At 32.9% G+C, this 17,971-nt stretch overlaps 2 protein-coding genes across 3 annotated transcripts in view; both read right to left on the bottom strand.

Annotated features, from left to right (window-relative positions):
• Positions 1-2,150, bottom strand: part of LOC106710185 (G-protein coupled receptor Mth2) — a 39,490-nt gene extending 37,340 nt beyond the window's left edge. The window contains exon 1 of the mRNA XM_014502192.2: positions 1,531-2,150. Within this exon, the coding sequence (XP_014357678.2) occupies positions 1,531-2,040 (510 nt within the window). The 5' untranslated portion in view covers positions 2,041-2,150. The remainder of the gene's footprint in view (positions 1-1,530) is intronic.
• Positions 2,151-8,181: 6,031 nt separating this feature from the next.
• On the bottom strand, positions 8,182-17,783 carry LOC106710040 (inositol polyphosphate 5-phosphatase K). 2 transcript variants are annotated; one of them, XM_045680651.1, is made up of 10 exons: positions 17,573-17,783; positions 17,335-17,454; positions 16,762-16,987; positions 16,215-16,390; positions 15,605-15,850; positions 14,745-14,898; positions 13,335-13,532; positions 10,708-10,851; positions 9,188-9,383; positions 8,182-8,470 (listed from the first exon to the last, which is right to left on the bottom strand). In XM_045680651.1, the coding sequence occupies exons 1-10, from the start codon at positions 17,584-17,586 to the stop codon at positions 8,280-8,282; spliced, it is 1,665 nt and encodes a 554-aa protein (XP_045536607.1). In that variant the 5' UTR covers positions 17,587-17,783; the 3' UTR covers positions 8,182-8,279. The 2 variants fall into 2 exon arrangements, with proteins under 2 accessions (XP_045536607.1, XP_045536608.1); XM_045680652.1 differs by lacking the exon at positions 13,335-13,532.
• Positions 17,784-17,971: the final 188 nt, after the last annotated feature.

The raw sequence follows: 17,971 nt of genomic DNA, 5'->3' as shown, positions 1-17,971 counted from the left end.
ATTGATATTGTATTTATATGTTACTATATTTAGTAATTTTACTGATAGAAGTATTTTGTTTTTGTCTGGTACATATGTTTTTGTCTAGATGATGGCTCTTTCCACCTGAAGATCTACACAACTTGATCAATTCTCAAGAAGGTGAGAATTCGATTCGTATTCTTCCCTAATTTGTTAACGGTTTATAGTCAGTCAATGTTTCTTGGCTCCTTAAATTAATTACATTGAATAAGATGCCATCGACTTTGTTAACGACAGGTGCGTATAGTTTTTAATTTTGATTGCTCATAAGCTTTTAACTTATGTATGAAAAGGAGTGCATAGATTGTCATTTGTTTATTTTCTCTTTCTGATTTAAGTGTTTGGATTTGATACTAAGATTTCATTATAATTTAAGTATAATAATTTAAAGCTAATGAAGAATGTGAAAAGCCAAAATTACGGAGATCATTTTGTATCACACTGTACAACATCCATAAATATATTGAATACGGACCCGAAAATCCATTGAATGAAATAAATCAGCAATGCAGAACTGGCCCTACAGTCGAACCCCAACCAGTTTCGCAAAAGGTTAACAATATATGTGAAAGGTCGGATGTTAAATTCCGGGTTTGTAAAGGGGGCCCTACAAAATAGTGCCGGGGGGCGGCTACAATGGATAGCTGCAGAAACGCCGTACAACAAACTAAATGAAATTCCTTTATATGTGTCGAAATTTATATATTGAAAATAAATTCTCATACATGCCTACATTAACAATATAGTTATTTCTATAAAATTACAACGTACACTAAACACTATTAAAAGATTACATCTTAAAAGCCAAAGAAGTTAATTACTTCAGTCCATTCCACAGCCATACCACGGTAAAAAATATTCGCAATAATCGTAATAATATACATTATGAGATGCAACTGTACATGAAGGTTTTATATCAACACATGGAATTAATATCAGTTGTTGCTTACAAAGTAAATTAAATAAAAAATAATATATAGAAGCGTCGCAAATCACTTTTACAATTGTTATCCTACTGTAATACAATCCGGATTGGCGGCCACGAAATGTTTAGCACGATGAAATATGTTATCAGAAATTTCATTCAATCGCTTCCGAAAACAAAAATTTCGCGTCGATACGTTTCTGTTATCTACATTCGTTATTGTATTTAAATTATGAGCGGTCATGGAAACGCGACGTGAATGCAGCGGCCGCTATCAGCGACATATCTCCCGATTACCGACTGCGAGCCAATCTCCCCTTAAACACTTTACTTCATTTCGAGGCCGCCCGGCGCGATAACATCGACATTCAGCGAGAAAACATATTTTAAAAACAATGGATGAAGGGCATTCACTTTATCAGCGCATCGCCGCCCGAGGGTGCAGAGTCAAAGGAAGTGGTGAATAGAACCGGCGGCGTTGTGGAGCCGCCGGCTCATTAAGCGAGTATCGGCAGCCCCGCGGCGGCGATGGCGACGAAAGGCGCCCGCATTGTCTACGCCGGCTGTTTGCCATCGCTCATTACCTCCTCGTCCTGGCGCAGTGTCATGGGCGGCGACACGTCTCGCGGCGAGCTCTCCGGCCCGCCGCTGGCAACCGCGGCACTCGCCACACTCGCGGCACTCACTGCACTCGCGTTACCCAATCCGCGATCTCCCTCGATCACGTCCCAGGGCACGGTGTCGTCGAAGGCGGCGACGTTGAGCGAACCCGCGTCCGAGTGAAACCTCCAGGGCAGGTCGGTGCCGCTCTGGCGGGGCCGACGCCGCTTGTGCCGGACTTTATGCCTTGCGAACCTCCCCGCGCCGTGCTCCGACTCCTTCATCATGGCATCGTATAGGGAGTTCACGTTGACTTTGAGCCTGCGATGGTTGAGAGAGGACTCCGAGATCCGCGGGGGTACGGGGTCCCGGCTGAGACCCTCGGCGTCCCACAGCTGGACTCTGAGTATGTTGTCGTGGGACGGCAGGTGAGCGCGCGCGACGATCGCGAGCGCGGCTAGAGCGAGAACGAGCGCGCGCGTCGTTACGTCCATGTCGGTCGGCGTACGCGGGCCTACTGAGCTCGACGGCCGCTTTTCCCGCGCTTTCCCGATAACGCTACGCGCTACGCGGCCGCACTCCGCAGCCCGCCGATAAACATCACTCAGTTTCACGTATCCCTTATCGCGCCATAGGTTTACTCATCGCCGCGTACGACACGACGACGTCTCTACGGCACTACGTCACGTCACGTCATGCCTCTGGAATGGCACGTGTTTAAAAATAAAACAACACATTCAACTAAATAGACTTTATTATCGTAACACAACTGTTGTGACATCGATTAAATTAAACATTTGTACTAAACTCTACAACATGCCCGTAACCAAAAAATGCTAAACATTACAAGCCATCTGTTATAATAAATTAAATTAACACTATAGGAATGAAAATTTTTACGAACTGTTCCAACTACAAGTCAAACTTTTACGACCTGATCTAACTATGAGTCACAAAATACAAACTATGTGATTAACATTGATATATGCTATAATAGTATTTAGTTAAATTGTAGCCAATTTCTCCGAATGTTTTACATTCTCTTAATTTACATTATTATTACATTTGATTAAAAAAAATGAAATCAACGTAAGCCGTATTTTCCATGAGTTTTAAATCACTTTATGTAACATGCCATATATAAAAAAATATATATGTATCAAATGTTATAAATCAAGAATAAATTTATTTCGGCAAGATAAAATATAGGTACTGTAGCATTTCAACATAAATACATACACCTTGTTTATTACATAAGATATTTTAAAATATTTATACAACATTACAATTTTCATATTTAATTCATTAAGTACTAAAAATTAATTATTTATATATGTACTGAAAATATATTTTGCTACAATAAATCACTATGAAGTTATAAATTGTCAATTAATCGGTGGTATATATATATAATGTATATATCTCTATATAGTATCATTTCTTAAAACAAATTAACATCGCATAACCATTTTAGTAGAAACGACTTACATCGGTTAAAACGACTCGGTTTGAACGGTTCCAGCTTCTGTCGCTTATTGAGATCGTACGTCTGGACCTGACATTGTCTCTCGCTTAGCCAGGTTCTACTACCTACTTTACCGTACCTAATAAGCAATAAAATATCGGTTATTACACCTGGATATCGACCTTAATGTCAAAGTCGTTGTAACCGACTTTAATAAGATAAGGTAAGCAAAATAAACATGGAATGTTATATTTTTAAAACATTCTCGACACTATTGAATTTGTTGTTATTTACTATTTAAATTCATGCTGGGAAATGTATAGTATATTTCAAATATCTTGGCGACAGTAATCTCCCCTCGCATCCGTTTACGCCGCGCAACGCCTAACTTTGAGTTGTACGCAGCGACTCTTACGATGTTCCGAGCTACCAAGATATTTGAAAATACGTAAAGTAACGTAAGTAAAAGTACGCATAGGAAAGTATTTTTTTCGTTTGGAAAACCTTGCTAGTTTATTTAAAATTTTAGGCCCATATTAATATTATTTACCATGACAAAACGTGAGTTTACACTGCGAAAAAATATGTATAAAACATTCTGATCTATTTTTTTTAAAAAAAACGGTATAAATATATTTTTTCTGCACATGTGATCAGCAGTGGAAACCGATTTCAAATTTAAATAAAATTTTGCCCTTGCCACAAGTTGTGAAAAACTTTCCTTTGTTTAATTTCTATCTATTTATTTTTTGAGCCACACCTCTCTTTTTATAACAAACTATGAGCCGATTTTGAGCCTTAATAGATGAAATTTTGAGTCAGAATTTAACTCGGTATTTTAATTGGTGACATCTTTGATATTCGGAAACTTGAAAATATTATAAAAAAGCCAAAATCTGTCAAAAACAGAAGCTGAAATTTTAAAAATACTATAATTTATATTATTAATAAATCGATGTCGAGTTTTTTTGTAAAATGTGAATAAATCATCCTTGTCTTACATTTAGAATTTATGCTATTTAAAAGTAACTCTAACAAGGCAGAAAATAAGATTGAATTTAGAGGAACACTATTTTGCAACAAGTTTTTAAAAGGATCAGTTTTTGTTTGATTAATATTATCTTTTATTACAAAACACTGACGTGGGCTTGTCTTATTTTCGACATACACAAACAACGATGATATAAGTCATGTTAATAAAGCCTTTATAAGAGCTAATAATATTTTAATATATTTTGAACCTTATTACAATGGTATAGGGTGCATAAAAAGATGTCAATTTGTTGAGCAAAAACATAGTAATTTACAAAATATAACATTATCTCTGCTGTCATAACAATACTTTATGCGAAATTAATAAATTTTTAATATTTCTAAAAAAAAAATTAATCGAATTTAAAGTTTTTATTTACTTTGTCCCGACTTATTAGACCTTAAAAAAATATTGTACTTAAATTTTTCACAATACACATAAATAATATATTGGCATTCCTTAACTTTATGTATAATATATTGGTGCAACAGAAGATTTGGCTTATTGTCTGAGGCAGCGTTTCTCAAAGTTCACTGCAGAGCGTTGGGGCCGAAGCCATTCAAAGGATCCACGAAAATAGGTCTCTCATTACTCATAATCAATATAATACTAAAGTTGTCCATCGAAAGAAAGGAAAAATCCAAAAGAATAATATTACCTACCTACAAAAAGTTAGGACGTAAAATAAACGAGGGACGGTAGAAAAGAATTAAAATTAGTGCCTCCAATAATAAAACCTATTCAAAGATTACTTCACATACATCGCTTCCCAAAAGGTTTGCGTAGTCAAAAAAGGTTGAGAACAGCTGGTCTAAGACACCATAAACCATTGTCGTCAATTCATCAAACATATAATACGAAATAATTATGTTTAAAATTTATCAAATGTAAAAACTGTTTTTCATTTAGGCGGTTGATTTCCAGTGGTGCCATCTATAATTCCTTGAAAAAGATAGAAGCAAACAGCCTCTTAGTGGCGACATCTTTTATCTTAAGCGGAATCTTTTCACACACATACTGCTGTTGGTTCAAAGATGTCATTAATTTTTAAATTTTTGAATTATTAAAAAAAAATTGTGAACAGCCATAAATATTTTATAAAAAATAATTAATAAGAATACTTGGCTTAATTTTGCCGCTCTCGTATTTAATGTAAAATTAGACCAAACAAAATCTTATAAGTTTTTTTTTTCTCAAGAAAGTATTAGCGAGTTCAAATCGATAGGTGTGTATGTTCTTACATTATTTTTAAATACGTTTACGGTTTTTTTTTTAATAATTTCATATATTTTTTTAATTCAAAGCATTAATTTTTAAAGCACAATAACACAGTATTTATCTATATTAAAATATGGCAATGTTTGGTAACAGAAATGTACAAAACTTTCCTAACAAACTCAAAATAGCTATGTTGAATACTTAAAGTAAATTTTAGTACTTTTACTATCGAATAAATCAAAATTATATTTAGAAAAAACCTATAGAATTTAAGGTAGGCAAGTTATACGAGATACGTACAGTTTTGTGATATTCTAGACCAGGGATCCCCAAACTATTTTGGACAAGTGACCCCCTTTTCCAAAATGAACTGTTACCTCAGACCCCCATGGCCAAATTACTTACTTTTAAGATCAATTATTATTATTCATTCTGAGTTAGGTCAATAGAAGACAGAGTGAGAATTGGCAATTAGAATTAGCAAGTTCAATATCGACCACTTTGGGGACACCTGTTCTAGAATATTAAAGATACATCAAACATACAGAATTATTGTATTCTATAGATATAACTTATTCTAAACTTGTTTATTCTAAATTTGTGAAAAATATTGTAACTGTCATTGTGAAACTTTATTCCTGACCTGTACATGTACAGTCTGTACACTGCTGTTATCGCGGTTAATTCTTTCAGAAAATATAATAAACTAGCTTTTACCCGCGACTCCGTCCGCGCGGAATAAAAAATAGAAAACGGGGTAAAAATTATCCTATGTCCGTTTCCTGGTTCTAAGCTACCTGCCCACCAATTTTCAGTCAAATCGATTCAGCTGATCTTGAGTTATAAATAGTGTAACTAACACGACTTTCTTTTATATATATAGATAGATACTATAATTGTAAAATACTTTGTGACATTGACATCTGTCATAATTTCGTTCGATTGATGGCCACCCGGTTCATATAATTGTTCATTTCGCAGTGTCAGAAAAATGTCACAAGGTCTATACGTATTGTAGCTGTCTTGTCAAGTTTTTATGTCACTTTCCATGAATGTGTCGTTTTTAAATATTTTCTGACATAATAAACCGCGAAAGGTTGTCTCTTACCGACCCAGATAAGCTTGTAGTGTATATGTACTACATTTGCAGAAAGAAGAAGTATATCTAGTTATTATTTAAACAGCTTTAGAATAAAATACAGTGTAAACTCTTTATAACGAAACTCAAGGGACTGAGCATTTTGTCGTTATAGAGAGTTATCGTTATATGGAGTGAACAAAAAAATAGCCAAATTAACAAGATAACATAACATAAACAATAATACCGATAATAAATATTTACTGTCTAAAAATATGAACACATTTCTTCGTAATAGAGAATGGCGTATCGCTATAAAGAATGTTTCAATATGTGGGTTTTAACGCAAACCAACCAAGTTGGACTCACTTCAACGTTACAGGGAGTTTATTATTATAAGAATAACGTTATAAAGAGTTTACACTGTAGTTAAAAACAAACTACGCAAGTTTTTTTACTGTACACTAACTCAATTAGGAATAACGGTAGAATTTCACTGGCGTTTACTTGTTTTAATACATATTGTCATCACTTACATAATCTTTAACAAAACAAAAACTACAACATGTAATACAAGTGGCACATGTCACATTCGTTAGTTTATAATCTGACTAGCGACTCAATCACATTATAAAATCAATAGGCGTGTAATAATTGTACCTTTATCTTATCAAATACATTTGTGACGTCAATTGTGACTCATTCCTTTAAAAAACTCTTTAGATTTATGTTGTTTACGGAATTTGATAATAGAAAAATCCCTCAAGAATTATATATACATAAGAAAAACTAAAACAAAGGCAAATTATATAACTACATTGTACCTAATACAGCTCTTGCAGATTTTTTTTCAACCTAATTATAATTGTACTGTTAAATCACTGAAAGTAAATAACCTTATAATTATTTTAATACATATATAAGTGGTTATCTACAAATTTTTTATTGTCTAGAAGCCATGATGAACTCTTAATAAAAGTCCAATAGGCACTATCTCACCGAGACGTGAACGACAGAGTGAATGATTGAGTCAGTAAGTGAGTGAGTGAGTGATGATTGAACGAGAATGATACATTCATCTCAATCATTTGTCGATCACTATTAAACTTTTAAACGTATAAAAAAATAAATTTGCTAAATGCCTAAATGCCACCCTTTTTTATTTTTTTCTACGTGTGTATTTTTCTCGTCTACTTGTGTCAATAAATAATTATTTACTTTATAAATCTATGTAAATGCTCATGGATTTATTGTCGATCCTACATAGCTCTATTTTAAGTAAATATAAAACTTAACGCTTTAGCAATAAAGTTCACTATTGCATTGATATATTAAACAAAATGAAGTGAATAACTATTTTAAATAAATAATAAGTACATAATACGTATAAAATGGCGACCTACGCTGGATAAGATAAATTGCCGTTTTTAATGTCAAAACATTTTTGCAAAAATGAACTTTATTTTGTCACGTCCAAGGTAGACAATACAATGTATCAGAAACTTACTATGTTTTGATGTTTATTATGGCTATAGTTTAGTACTATAAAAACTATACCTGTTAAAATAATGAATCAACTATCAAAACATCAATAGTACTTATTGCCACCCAGAGTTGTTAAGTGGTCCCCCTAATTTTTGATTTAGTTAACATCTAATAATACACGAAAAAGTGACCCTTATTGACCACTCAGAATGTGTACTTGATTGTCATATTAATGAATTTAGTGACTCTAAAACTAATTTAACAGATAAAAAATTGTATAAAACAAGTCATTTTTAATAATGACTGACACAGGTTGATGAAGATGATGATGATGATTTAAAAAAAAATGTCTCAACTATACATGGGTCACATAAGTGACATTTACACTTAGAAATACCTTTTATTCTTCTCGTTTCTTCCTAGCAACAGGTGAGCTGGGAAGATAAGTCTTTAGTCAGTCGATGTTGAGGTCATTGGCGAAGTGTCGCGACAGCTTGGTGACATCGAGGCCGGTGAAGTCGGTGAACAAGTCGGTGGTGGCGGTACTCGGCTTTCCATGGCCCGTGCTGGTGGACGCCTGCTCGCAAGGGTCTATTGTAACCAGAGCATCTTCTTTGCTGCACACTTCGAAAGGATCTGATATACCTAAAGTGGATAAACGACTGTGTTACAACGTATTAAGGTTTATAATTGCTATTGTAAACAAGCTCTACAGTATTGACACTAGTATTTTATACATATGGTCATACTTTATAGTCCCTTTGAAAAAAAAAAAGACAACAATATGTATAATATGTATACAAGTGGCAAGTCGAAACCCATACTAAGTTTGAAGGTTACATTATTTGACACATCCTTCATTGCCTGAAATTCATTACAAAACTACCAAAATTTGTTTCTTAATAAAATAAAAACTGTAAATAACTCTAACCAAGATTTTCTATTGTCAAGCACCTGTTTAAAAACATATTACGCTCTTTGTTTGTTGAGAAGCATAACAATGACATCGTCACAAAGTATTTGTAAATCTGGGTAATGAAAATTCACCTTTAGACCCTTCGTACACAAGACAACGTATATCTTCGAAACTCATATTATATAGCTGCGTCGCGAAAATCGTTGCTAGTTGTCTATTTGGTCAATAGAGGCATAGCTACTACATGTCAATTATATAGATTTGCTTCGCCATCTTGAAAAAAGGTTGCGAGCGACTGTTTTTGGTAATGACAGATAGAAAAGTGGACAACACGCGCTGTGTACGAACCTCTATGAAACTGTAATACGTAAGTCGCTTAGCGACCAAGATCGCTTTCGAAGAATTACTTTTTTTGTACGAAGGGCCTTAAACTAGACAAGACTTACCTAAGACACTCCTGACTTCGCTATTGGGCTGGCTGAAGTATATGAACCTGTAGAAACCAGGTGTGCGTACACCACTTCCCACGGGGAAGCTGAGCGTGATGGTGCGCGCCTGTCCACTCCCAGATGAATCGTGTGGTAATGATACTTTCGCGAGGTATTCGTACGCTATGTAGTCGTCTAGATTTTGGAAATCCGCCTGGAATAATAAAACGGACAAAATGCTTGAATATTTTACCGCTTTGAGTAGAAATTCGGACATTATCAATTCTTCTATAATATGACTTTCTCGATGACTGATCTAAGATCAGTATTCCGCTAATAAACTAGCCCCATGATAGTGGAAACGGATCTACGGATTCAGACAATATTTTATATTTAGATAAAGTTTTTTTTTTATTTAAGGTTTAATAACATGTGTCACATCTACGATAAGATTATCTTTTTTTCTTTAATCTCTTTTTATCTAATAGAGTAAATAAATAAAAGTCTGGCTATCGATTTTAACATGAAATCTGAAATATTCCATGTCATGTTATTCTATCATTTCCGATTTGTAAAAATGCCTCTAATATTTATCAGTTAAATTATACTTATCACTTATAAAAATTGATAAAAATAAGAAAAAATACCAAATTTATCGCACATTTCCGGTTAATTTATATCTATACTATGGGATTATGATACCCCAAAGAGATAATTTTAGCCAGTTTTATAAACAACCTATTTTAAAAATACGTAATAAAAAAAGGAATAATTTTTTTTGTCTAAAATAGAAAGCAATCCATACAAGTGGGGCCATGATTGGAAGAAATTCAGTCGAACATGCGAGAAACCTCTATAAGTGAGAGTCATTGTATGGTCCCGACGTACGATCTCCATAAACAAGAAACTCGGTTTAAAGATAAACCAAGAAAAATATAGCTGTCTCTAGAACTGTGTAAACGAAAGATGGTACATTTTTTACGACTAGGTATTCAAATATCGAATAACTTGACCCATTTGATGAAAAGAGTTACATTTCATAAGAGATCTTTTACAACGAGAAGAGTTATATTTACGACGAATCGATTTGTCAATAAAGGGTACATATCAGGTCATAGCAAATTAAATCAATGCACCACTAACACACTTTACTTAACGCATCTCAACCTTGACTTCGATATTAGCAAAACTAGAACGATCTAATTAACTCACAATAAGCAAATATTAACTAAAATAAAGTAATAAATATTAGATTTGTACGCTTATATGGCCTTAATATAGTTGTCGGTGGTTAAAACTTATAAAACTAGAATAAAAATTGATAAGTTCTTTCGTATATAGAAACCAGGATATTTACTATCATTTTAATGAAATATAATTTAGCCTTTGTTTACAAAGTTTAACTTCCGCACAGAGTTTTTAAATCTACACTAAGGCTCTCCATTAGTAATCAATTAATGACTTAATGTACCAAGTCTTGTCTTCAAATATCGTACAGCAAATATGCCGTCCGAATGGCTAAATGTCGTTTGACTTACATCGTAAATACCGATCCAATCATTAGGGTTAATTTCAACATCGGGTGACAACGTGCACTGCGTCCTAAAGTCCGCGTCCCCGATGTACCAGATCCTCACAACGGGTGCGAATTCCACTGTCTTCTCTGTATAATTTGCCATCACCTGCAACAATATAACGACGCAATGTATAACAAAGTTAATGTAATTGGATAATGTTTCTGTGCAGCCGGTTTGCTAGATGCGTTGGTCGACTAATTAATCTATCAAGAAGTGGGTTGAGTACTTGGTAGAGTAGTCAGTCTAGTACTTGTTTGGAATGTTGGATTGGTTGAAACAAGTATACAAAGTGTATATATTTGTGTATTTATCATTCAATATTAGGTAGCTCTAAAACGAAATCATTTGTTTGCCTTTTGATTTCAAATGTCCGATAAGTTCATAGAATCACTATATCATAGAAATAGTTCAAATAACTATAGAGTTATTTGATAAAAGTTAAAATGCTTACGCCCGGTAAGCAGGGAAATGGGATAAGGTAATCTTTTCTTGATTTCTGCGTATTTCCGTAATGGTGTTAAACTTTCGATATTTCGCGTTACACACATTTTAGGTGCAAGGTGCGATACTTTCCCTTCACTATTACACAAAACTAAGAATATGTATGAACAATGTTTCTATTTACAAAAAAAAATCCATCTGTCATTATTATTAGATATAATTTTTCCGGTAAAAAAAATCGTTTAATTAAATGTATTACAAGATACAATCTTAACGGCTGCTTATTGTAAGCTACCACTACAGGTGAAAGAACGCTCGAGTAGGAGTATGCTCCGTCAACCCATCCCTATATATCCCGCCGATACCTTAAATTGTATTTCGTGGAGTATATCCCGTGATATTCCGAGCCCACATAAAAATTGGATACAAAAGTGTTGCCAACATAGACTTTAAGATATGTTACAACTTTGATAAGAGTCATTCAATAAATAAAATTATGGTCAAGTATTATTACTCACATTAATCATAATTACGATAGTAGATTACTGTGTACCTATTTATTACCATTTTATTCCTTAATATAAAAACCGAAGAAATGAAGAAATTTCAAACTTTTGATATTTCTGTATGAAGTAAAATTTATAGTAAAAATAGGTTTGCAAATTTATAAAATTAAAAATGAAAAGAATCATCTATCTATCTTATCTATATATATAAAATAAAGTCGTGTTAGTTACACTATTTATAAATCAAGAACGGCTGAATCGATTTGACTGAAAATTGGTGGGCAGGTAGCTTAGAGCCAGGAAACGGACATAGGATAATTTTTACCCCGTTTTCTATTATTTATTCCGCGCGGACGGAGTCGCGGGTAAAAGCTAGTTTATTATAAAAAAAAATATTATCGGTACAACTCAATAACTGTTATCTTACACTTAACACCGGTTTATCGGAACGATTATCACTTTGTTTGGTCGATACGAGGGAAAACCATGTTAGACTAACTATTGAAACCAACAAAATTTTACATTCCCAACAATTATCCAGACAAATATCATCAAAACCACATTACGAATTAACAAAAACTAGATAATTTGATAATTTTAAAGATACATTTTGATATATTTGCAATCATTGTGCAATCAAAATTTTTGGATTTCCAATATCGGATATTAAACGATAGTGACATGATAACAAAGATTATCTTTTACGTGTATTTATTTTTATATTATATTTTTTACTTTAATTGTGTTAAATACATATAATAACATACTTACATACTATGAAAGAAAAGAAAAAACATTTTAATAAACAGCTTCATGTCACGGACTTCAAATTGACTGACTGTTTATGTTCATTGCACGATTAATCCAAAACGAAAATTATTACAAACATAATAAAACCTCACGCTTCAAAATCAGTTAAGTCGTTAAGTTATCAGGATATCATAATGAATTGAACATAAATGCGCTTGAAATCCTTCTATTTGGGTTAGTCGAGTAAATTAAATAGAAAGTCCTATGCTACATAGACAATGGAGATCGTAATGAGGACAATAATGAAACCCTGCAACACGCTATAAAGACAGGAATATCACAGCAATAACATCAGCCAGTTACATTAAACGGTTTAAACTAATGGAACACATGTGTTACGTATTAAATACAGTACGATAATACATTTTATTGTAGTCACTTTAAGAATCAAATATACGTCGTTGTATTAAGGGTCTGTAAGACCCTTAATACAGGGGTTTCGTTGTATTATCGTTTTGGGTTTCGTAAACAATTAACTGTTAAAATTTAAAATGGGAAGTGTTTAATTTATGGATTTTATAAATATTAACACAAGGAATTATTGGACGGAATGAAATTAATAAAATTTTAATTGCAACACGTTACGATATATTCATAAAATATTACACAAACAATACAAGAAAAACTATACACATCAAGCCAAAGCATACCAAAAATGCAACAAAACAAACAAAAGGCATGGATGGTTCTAATACTAACTTGATTTAACTGTATTAACATCTACCAACTATCCCCAAGATGCTCTTTTCATTTCAACCTTTGGTGACGATGGTGATAACGAAGGTGATCTATCTAGGCCAAAAGGCAAACCAAAAAGCTCATGCGTCTTACCTCATCTGAGACGAAGACTCCATCTACATTATCACATACATCTTCTATTTCTTCACCTTCAGGGACATCAGGAGTGCTAGTACCCGCCTCGTCTTTAGAGGTATCCGAAGGCTTGACGAGAGCGGTCCGCATTTTGATCATAGAGCGAGCTGCTCTCGGGACATCAGCCAGCAGGGAGCGAGTGAGGAGCCTCTGAACCTAGCGTGCATGTTAGTTTAAAGCAACTACATACATTTTTTGTATAGGTTTAATGGTTTTGGATTTTTACCTAAAGCTGTTACATGCTAGCAAACTAAAGATGCATTAATGTGCTCAAGAGGCATGCATATGTGCAGTGTATTACTGGTAAAAATCATTCATGTTACTAAACTGTGTTAAGATAAAATTAGGTTCAACTTATTTGACATGAATTATCAGTCCTGGTATAAACTCACTTATGGACATTTTCGTAATGTGCGTGCGTATGTTACAGCTGTTTTGCTAAACAAGATTTTGTGAATTCATTGCCTCGAAACTGAGATGATATGCATTTTTGCAACCAAAAATGTCTTTATTTATGTACCTACCACACAATTGTAATAAAAGCTAACGTAAGAGTGTTTTTATACTAAATATTTTTTTTTATCAAAGACGAAAACCGTGGAAGTTAATGAATAATAATACCGAAAATTCGGATGAGAAAAAATTAAAAATTTGTTGCCGCCAATCATCCTAAAGGTGGATATAAACTAGAGCATTTATTTGTAACAAAACAACAAGCCGCTCTATGATATGTTCTAGTGTATCACACTTTCACGAACCAGACGTGCTTTGGAAACTGTGCTTTTACCTATATTATACATTCGTAAGAACGTTACATTACATAGAAATGCTTGAGAAAATGCTCTAGTGTATATTAACCTTAAGCGTATAATAAAACATTCTTCGCCTCACTAAATTAATAGCTTGATAAAATTAAAAATATAACCAACAAAAGTATGTTATTTTGCAACGTAGCAACGCAATAGCTTATATAACCTCCTCATTTAATAAAATCTCTAGCACGATGTGGGCCTTGGCTTCGTTATTACGTGCACACTACGATATATTTACGATGCGGAGTTATTATAGCTGTCATAATAAAACCAAGCCGATTTAACAAATAATCAAGATTCAAGACGAATAAATTGTTCACAAAAAAGTGAAGTCAAAATGAAAAATCATAAAATAGTCACAAATACGTCACATTTAGGAACATGATAATAAACATGTCACGAGGACAATTATCAAAAACTTATCCTGTATAATTAAAGTTCATTAACACATAAACTATGTAATATACAGTCCAGTAAAGGCTTACCACTAATATTAGTAATTTTCCTAAACAATACTCAACTTACATGCAATTCAAATTAAAAAAGTATAACTGACCTTGATGGTATAAACTGCTACCACGGGTTTATGGTCACTAACTGTATAATGTGGTAGGTCATTGTAACTTAAGCAATCCGCTCTCAGAGTTATGTTCTCGTAATTATTTGGTACAACTTTGTACAGTATCCTGTCCGTCCATGATGGTTTTCTCCTTAAATAAAAGATGAATTTTGTATAATATGTACTAGTAATTTAGATGTAATATGTTTGACAGTTTATAATACAATTAGAAAAGGATCTCTCTCATATCTCTCTCTAAATCATTAGAATGTCTAAGGCAATTCAAAAATGTTATGTTACACTCAAGTCCAATAAAAAAAATTATTAATTCACTGAATAAAGGTTGGAGCCAACCTAAATTCAAACCAAAGTGTTTCTCGGCCAATTAGCCGCAATTTTAACATTAAGTTCAACAAATTGTTTCATCTTTAGTCAGAGGTTACGTCAGAGGTATTGCCGAAGGAATATGATTGCGTTTAGTCACATAATTCTACGTAGAATTTAAATAGGAAAACAGCAATGTCAATTATTTAAAATGGAAAACCATGATTCGAAATACAAATCTTTTTCAACAATATTACCCATTTTTCTCAATTTTTAGGAAAAGTAGGTGCTGTATTATTTAGACAGATGGCAATAATTGTTTTAAATGAGTACCAGCCAGTGTAGTTTTAAAAACACTTTACTAACTTATATGCTATCTAGACTGTAATCTATCTTTTTTCAAAAATTCATCCACATTCATCCATAATAGAGTTGCTCGGTAAAAATCACACATACATCCATGCATACAAACTTTCTTTCTCATTTGTAATATTTAGTAAGAAGTAAGTTATGTCATAAGCAAATTAACTTACTTGAGATCATAATCGTCTGTGCCCAATATATACTTGTAGGTAGGTGGGAATCTAATCTCAGGTTCCGTTAACTCTACGAATGCTTCATCTAATTCCTGGGAAGCATACAACTGATCATATTTGAGCAGTGATGCATATTTATCTTTTTCTACCTCTCGTAACGCTGCAGCAATTTCTTCAGCTGAAGGGCTTTCACCAGACGGATGATCAAGACGACAGTTCAAATCTCCAATGAAGAACACATAGCTAAAAATATTAAGCTAATTATTACCAGCACTACATAGAAATGAATGTGGTTAATTCATTTAAAAATTACAAATACTTATAATAAATAGTGTTAAAATTCAAAAAGTTACGACATTAAGTTATTCTATGCTTAATAATATTTGATGTTCAGATTAGGCAGTGTAAAAACCGTTACAATACTTAGTTACTAAAGTTATCCCACAATATCTTGCATGCAAATGAAGTATGTAACCTTATCATTAAATCATATAATTTTAATTCTAAATTTTTGTTATAGCTAAATTAGATTTACAATTTTATACAAACATTTTACCTTTAGTCTATGGATTAATAAATATATAATTTTAATGCAAAATGTACTCACTCATGGTACAAAATGTGGGTAGTTTCCGTGACATGGTATGTGTGGTTATTTACTATTGTGTTGTAATCAGTAACACGATGATGGTGTAAATGTTCATGTGCTGTAAGGTGACAATTTACAAGGCACACTGAACAACCATAGATATTGAACCTCACACTAACCGCACCTTTGTTCCCCTGAAATAAATCTTACTTATAAATATAGATGGATGGATGTTTGTTTGAAGGTATCTCCGAAACGGCTCAATGGATCTTGATAAAATTTGGCGCATACATAGAACATAGTCTGGAAGAACACATAAGCTAATTATTACGCTTTTTTAATTCCGCGCGGGCAGAGTCGCGGGTGACAGCTAGTACTACATAAAAATCACTATAAGAAACATTTCAATCTTTTTATTCCATTCTATGAGGGATTAATCCACCAGGTATTCAAATTTTAGATTAATCTATAATATATTCAGTAATTTTAGTTGCCAATTCAATAATAAAATATATAATTTTTGATACCTAACTAAAAAGTTAAAATAAATGTTAGATAAGCTCACCCATAGGCCCCCAAATCCAGTTTTAGTATATTGAGCTTCAATATCCCGAAGATGTGTAACATGTTTCAGCTGTGTGTACACTATCAGTAAGATACCTTGTAGCCTTACTGTCTTCGCTATGATGAAGCCTTGTCTACATAGTATCTTATTAAAGGTAGATGTCCATGGGTCAGTGAACAAACTGTCCATTACCATGTTCTGAGGAGCTGATTTGACCTCTTGTAGGCTAAAAAACATTTATTATTCAAAATTTGTAACATTTTTAACTCAAAAAATCTGACAAAGTTTACAAAATCAGATTGGCAATATACAACTGTTGAAATAACTAAAATCAAACACTTTTTTCGTCCTTACAATCCAATTCAGACTGTATAAATATTTTATCACATATTAAATTATGACTATTTTAAAGATCAATAAAGAATTGTCAAAAAGAAGAATATAAAAATTAAAAAAGAGTTTTGATTATAACATTTACGGCCAATCTCTAACAACAACTTTAAGAAACTTTAAAAATACATCAAGGGAGAGATATTTAATTATCAGGTAAGTTTTATAGGTAAATATACAAACCCAATAACATAGAAATCTGGTAAGGGTTTATTTCTATTAAATTGTGATGGAAAATCCAATAAGGAATTCAAGTCTTGACCTGGAGACTTAGTAGCCACATTCCAGGTCACAAAATAAAACCTGTAATAAACAAAACAAACAAACATTTAGGGTCTCAGTGACTGCTGAGACATTTTAATTTGAGGTCATATTATATGCCTTCGTTTTCTGTTTGTTTAATTAACGAAAAAAGATTTACCTCAAGGTATCCATTTTTAATAATTTCTTTAATCTGAGCAGCACATAAGCTTAACTTAATATATTATCAGCAAAAATAAGACAGGATATTGAAAGAAAAATAGACAAAACTAAATTTTGGTGAAACACGACTTATTTTACACAACGACGATACCAACAATTAGTGAATGTTAAGTTATTCACTCGTAACTCTTAACCATTTAGATTTTAGATAATAAATAAAATTATACAAACTGAACTGATATGATAAAGACGACAATAATTAACACTTGACGTTGACAGTGAAATCTTTGAGTGCTACCAGTTCCAAAAACGAAAAAGAAAGTAAAAGTTTAAAAAAATGCAATAAAATCTCTTTTACTTAATATTTTCAATGAATTAAAAAATCCATGAGACTGTT

This window comes from Papilio machaon, chromosome 13 (genome assembly GCF_912999745.1).
Source record: "Papilio machaon chromosome 13, ilPapMach1.1, whole genome shotgun sequence".
NCBI lineage: Eukaryota > Metazoa > Arthropoda > Insecta > Lepidoptera > Papilionidae > Papilio > Papilio machaon.
This window is presented reverse-complemented; position numbering and strand designations above follow the sequence as displayed.

Bases quoted from the DNA above. Each gene is read 5' to 3' on its own strand.
- LOC106710040 (XM_045680651.1), bottom strand. The intron at 15,851-16,214 runs GTGAGTACATTT...TAATATTTTTAG, and splicing joins ACCCACATTTTGTACCATGA to CTATGTGTTCTTCATTGGAG. The intron at 9,384-10,707 runs GTAAGTCAAACG...TTATTATTCCAG, and splicing joins ATTGGATCGGTATTTACGAT to GCGGATTTCCAAAATCTAGA.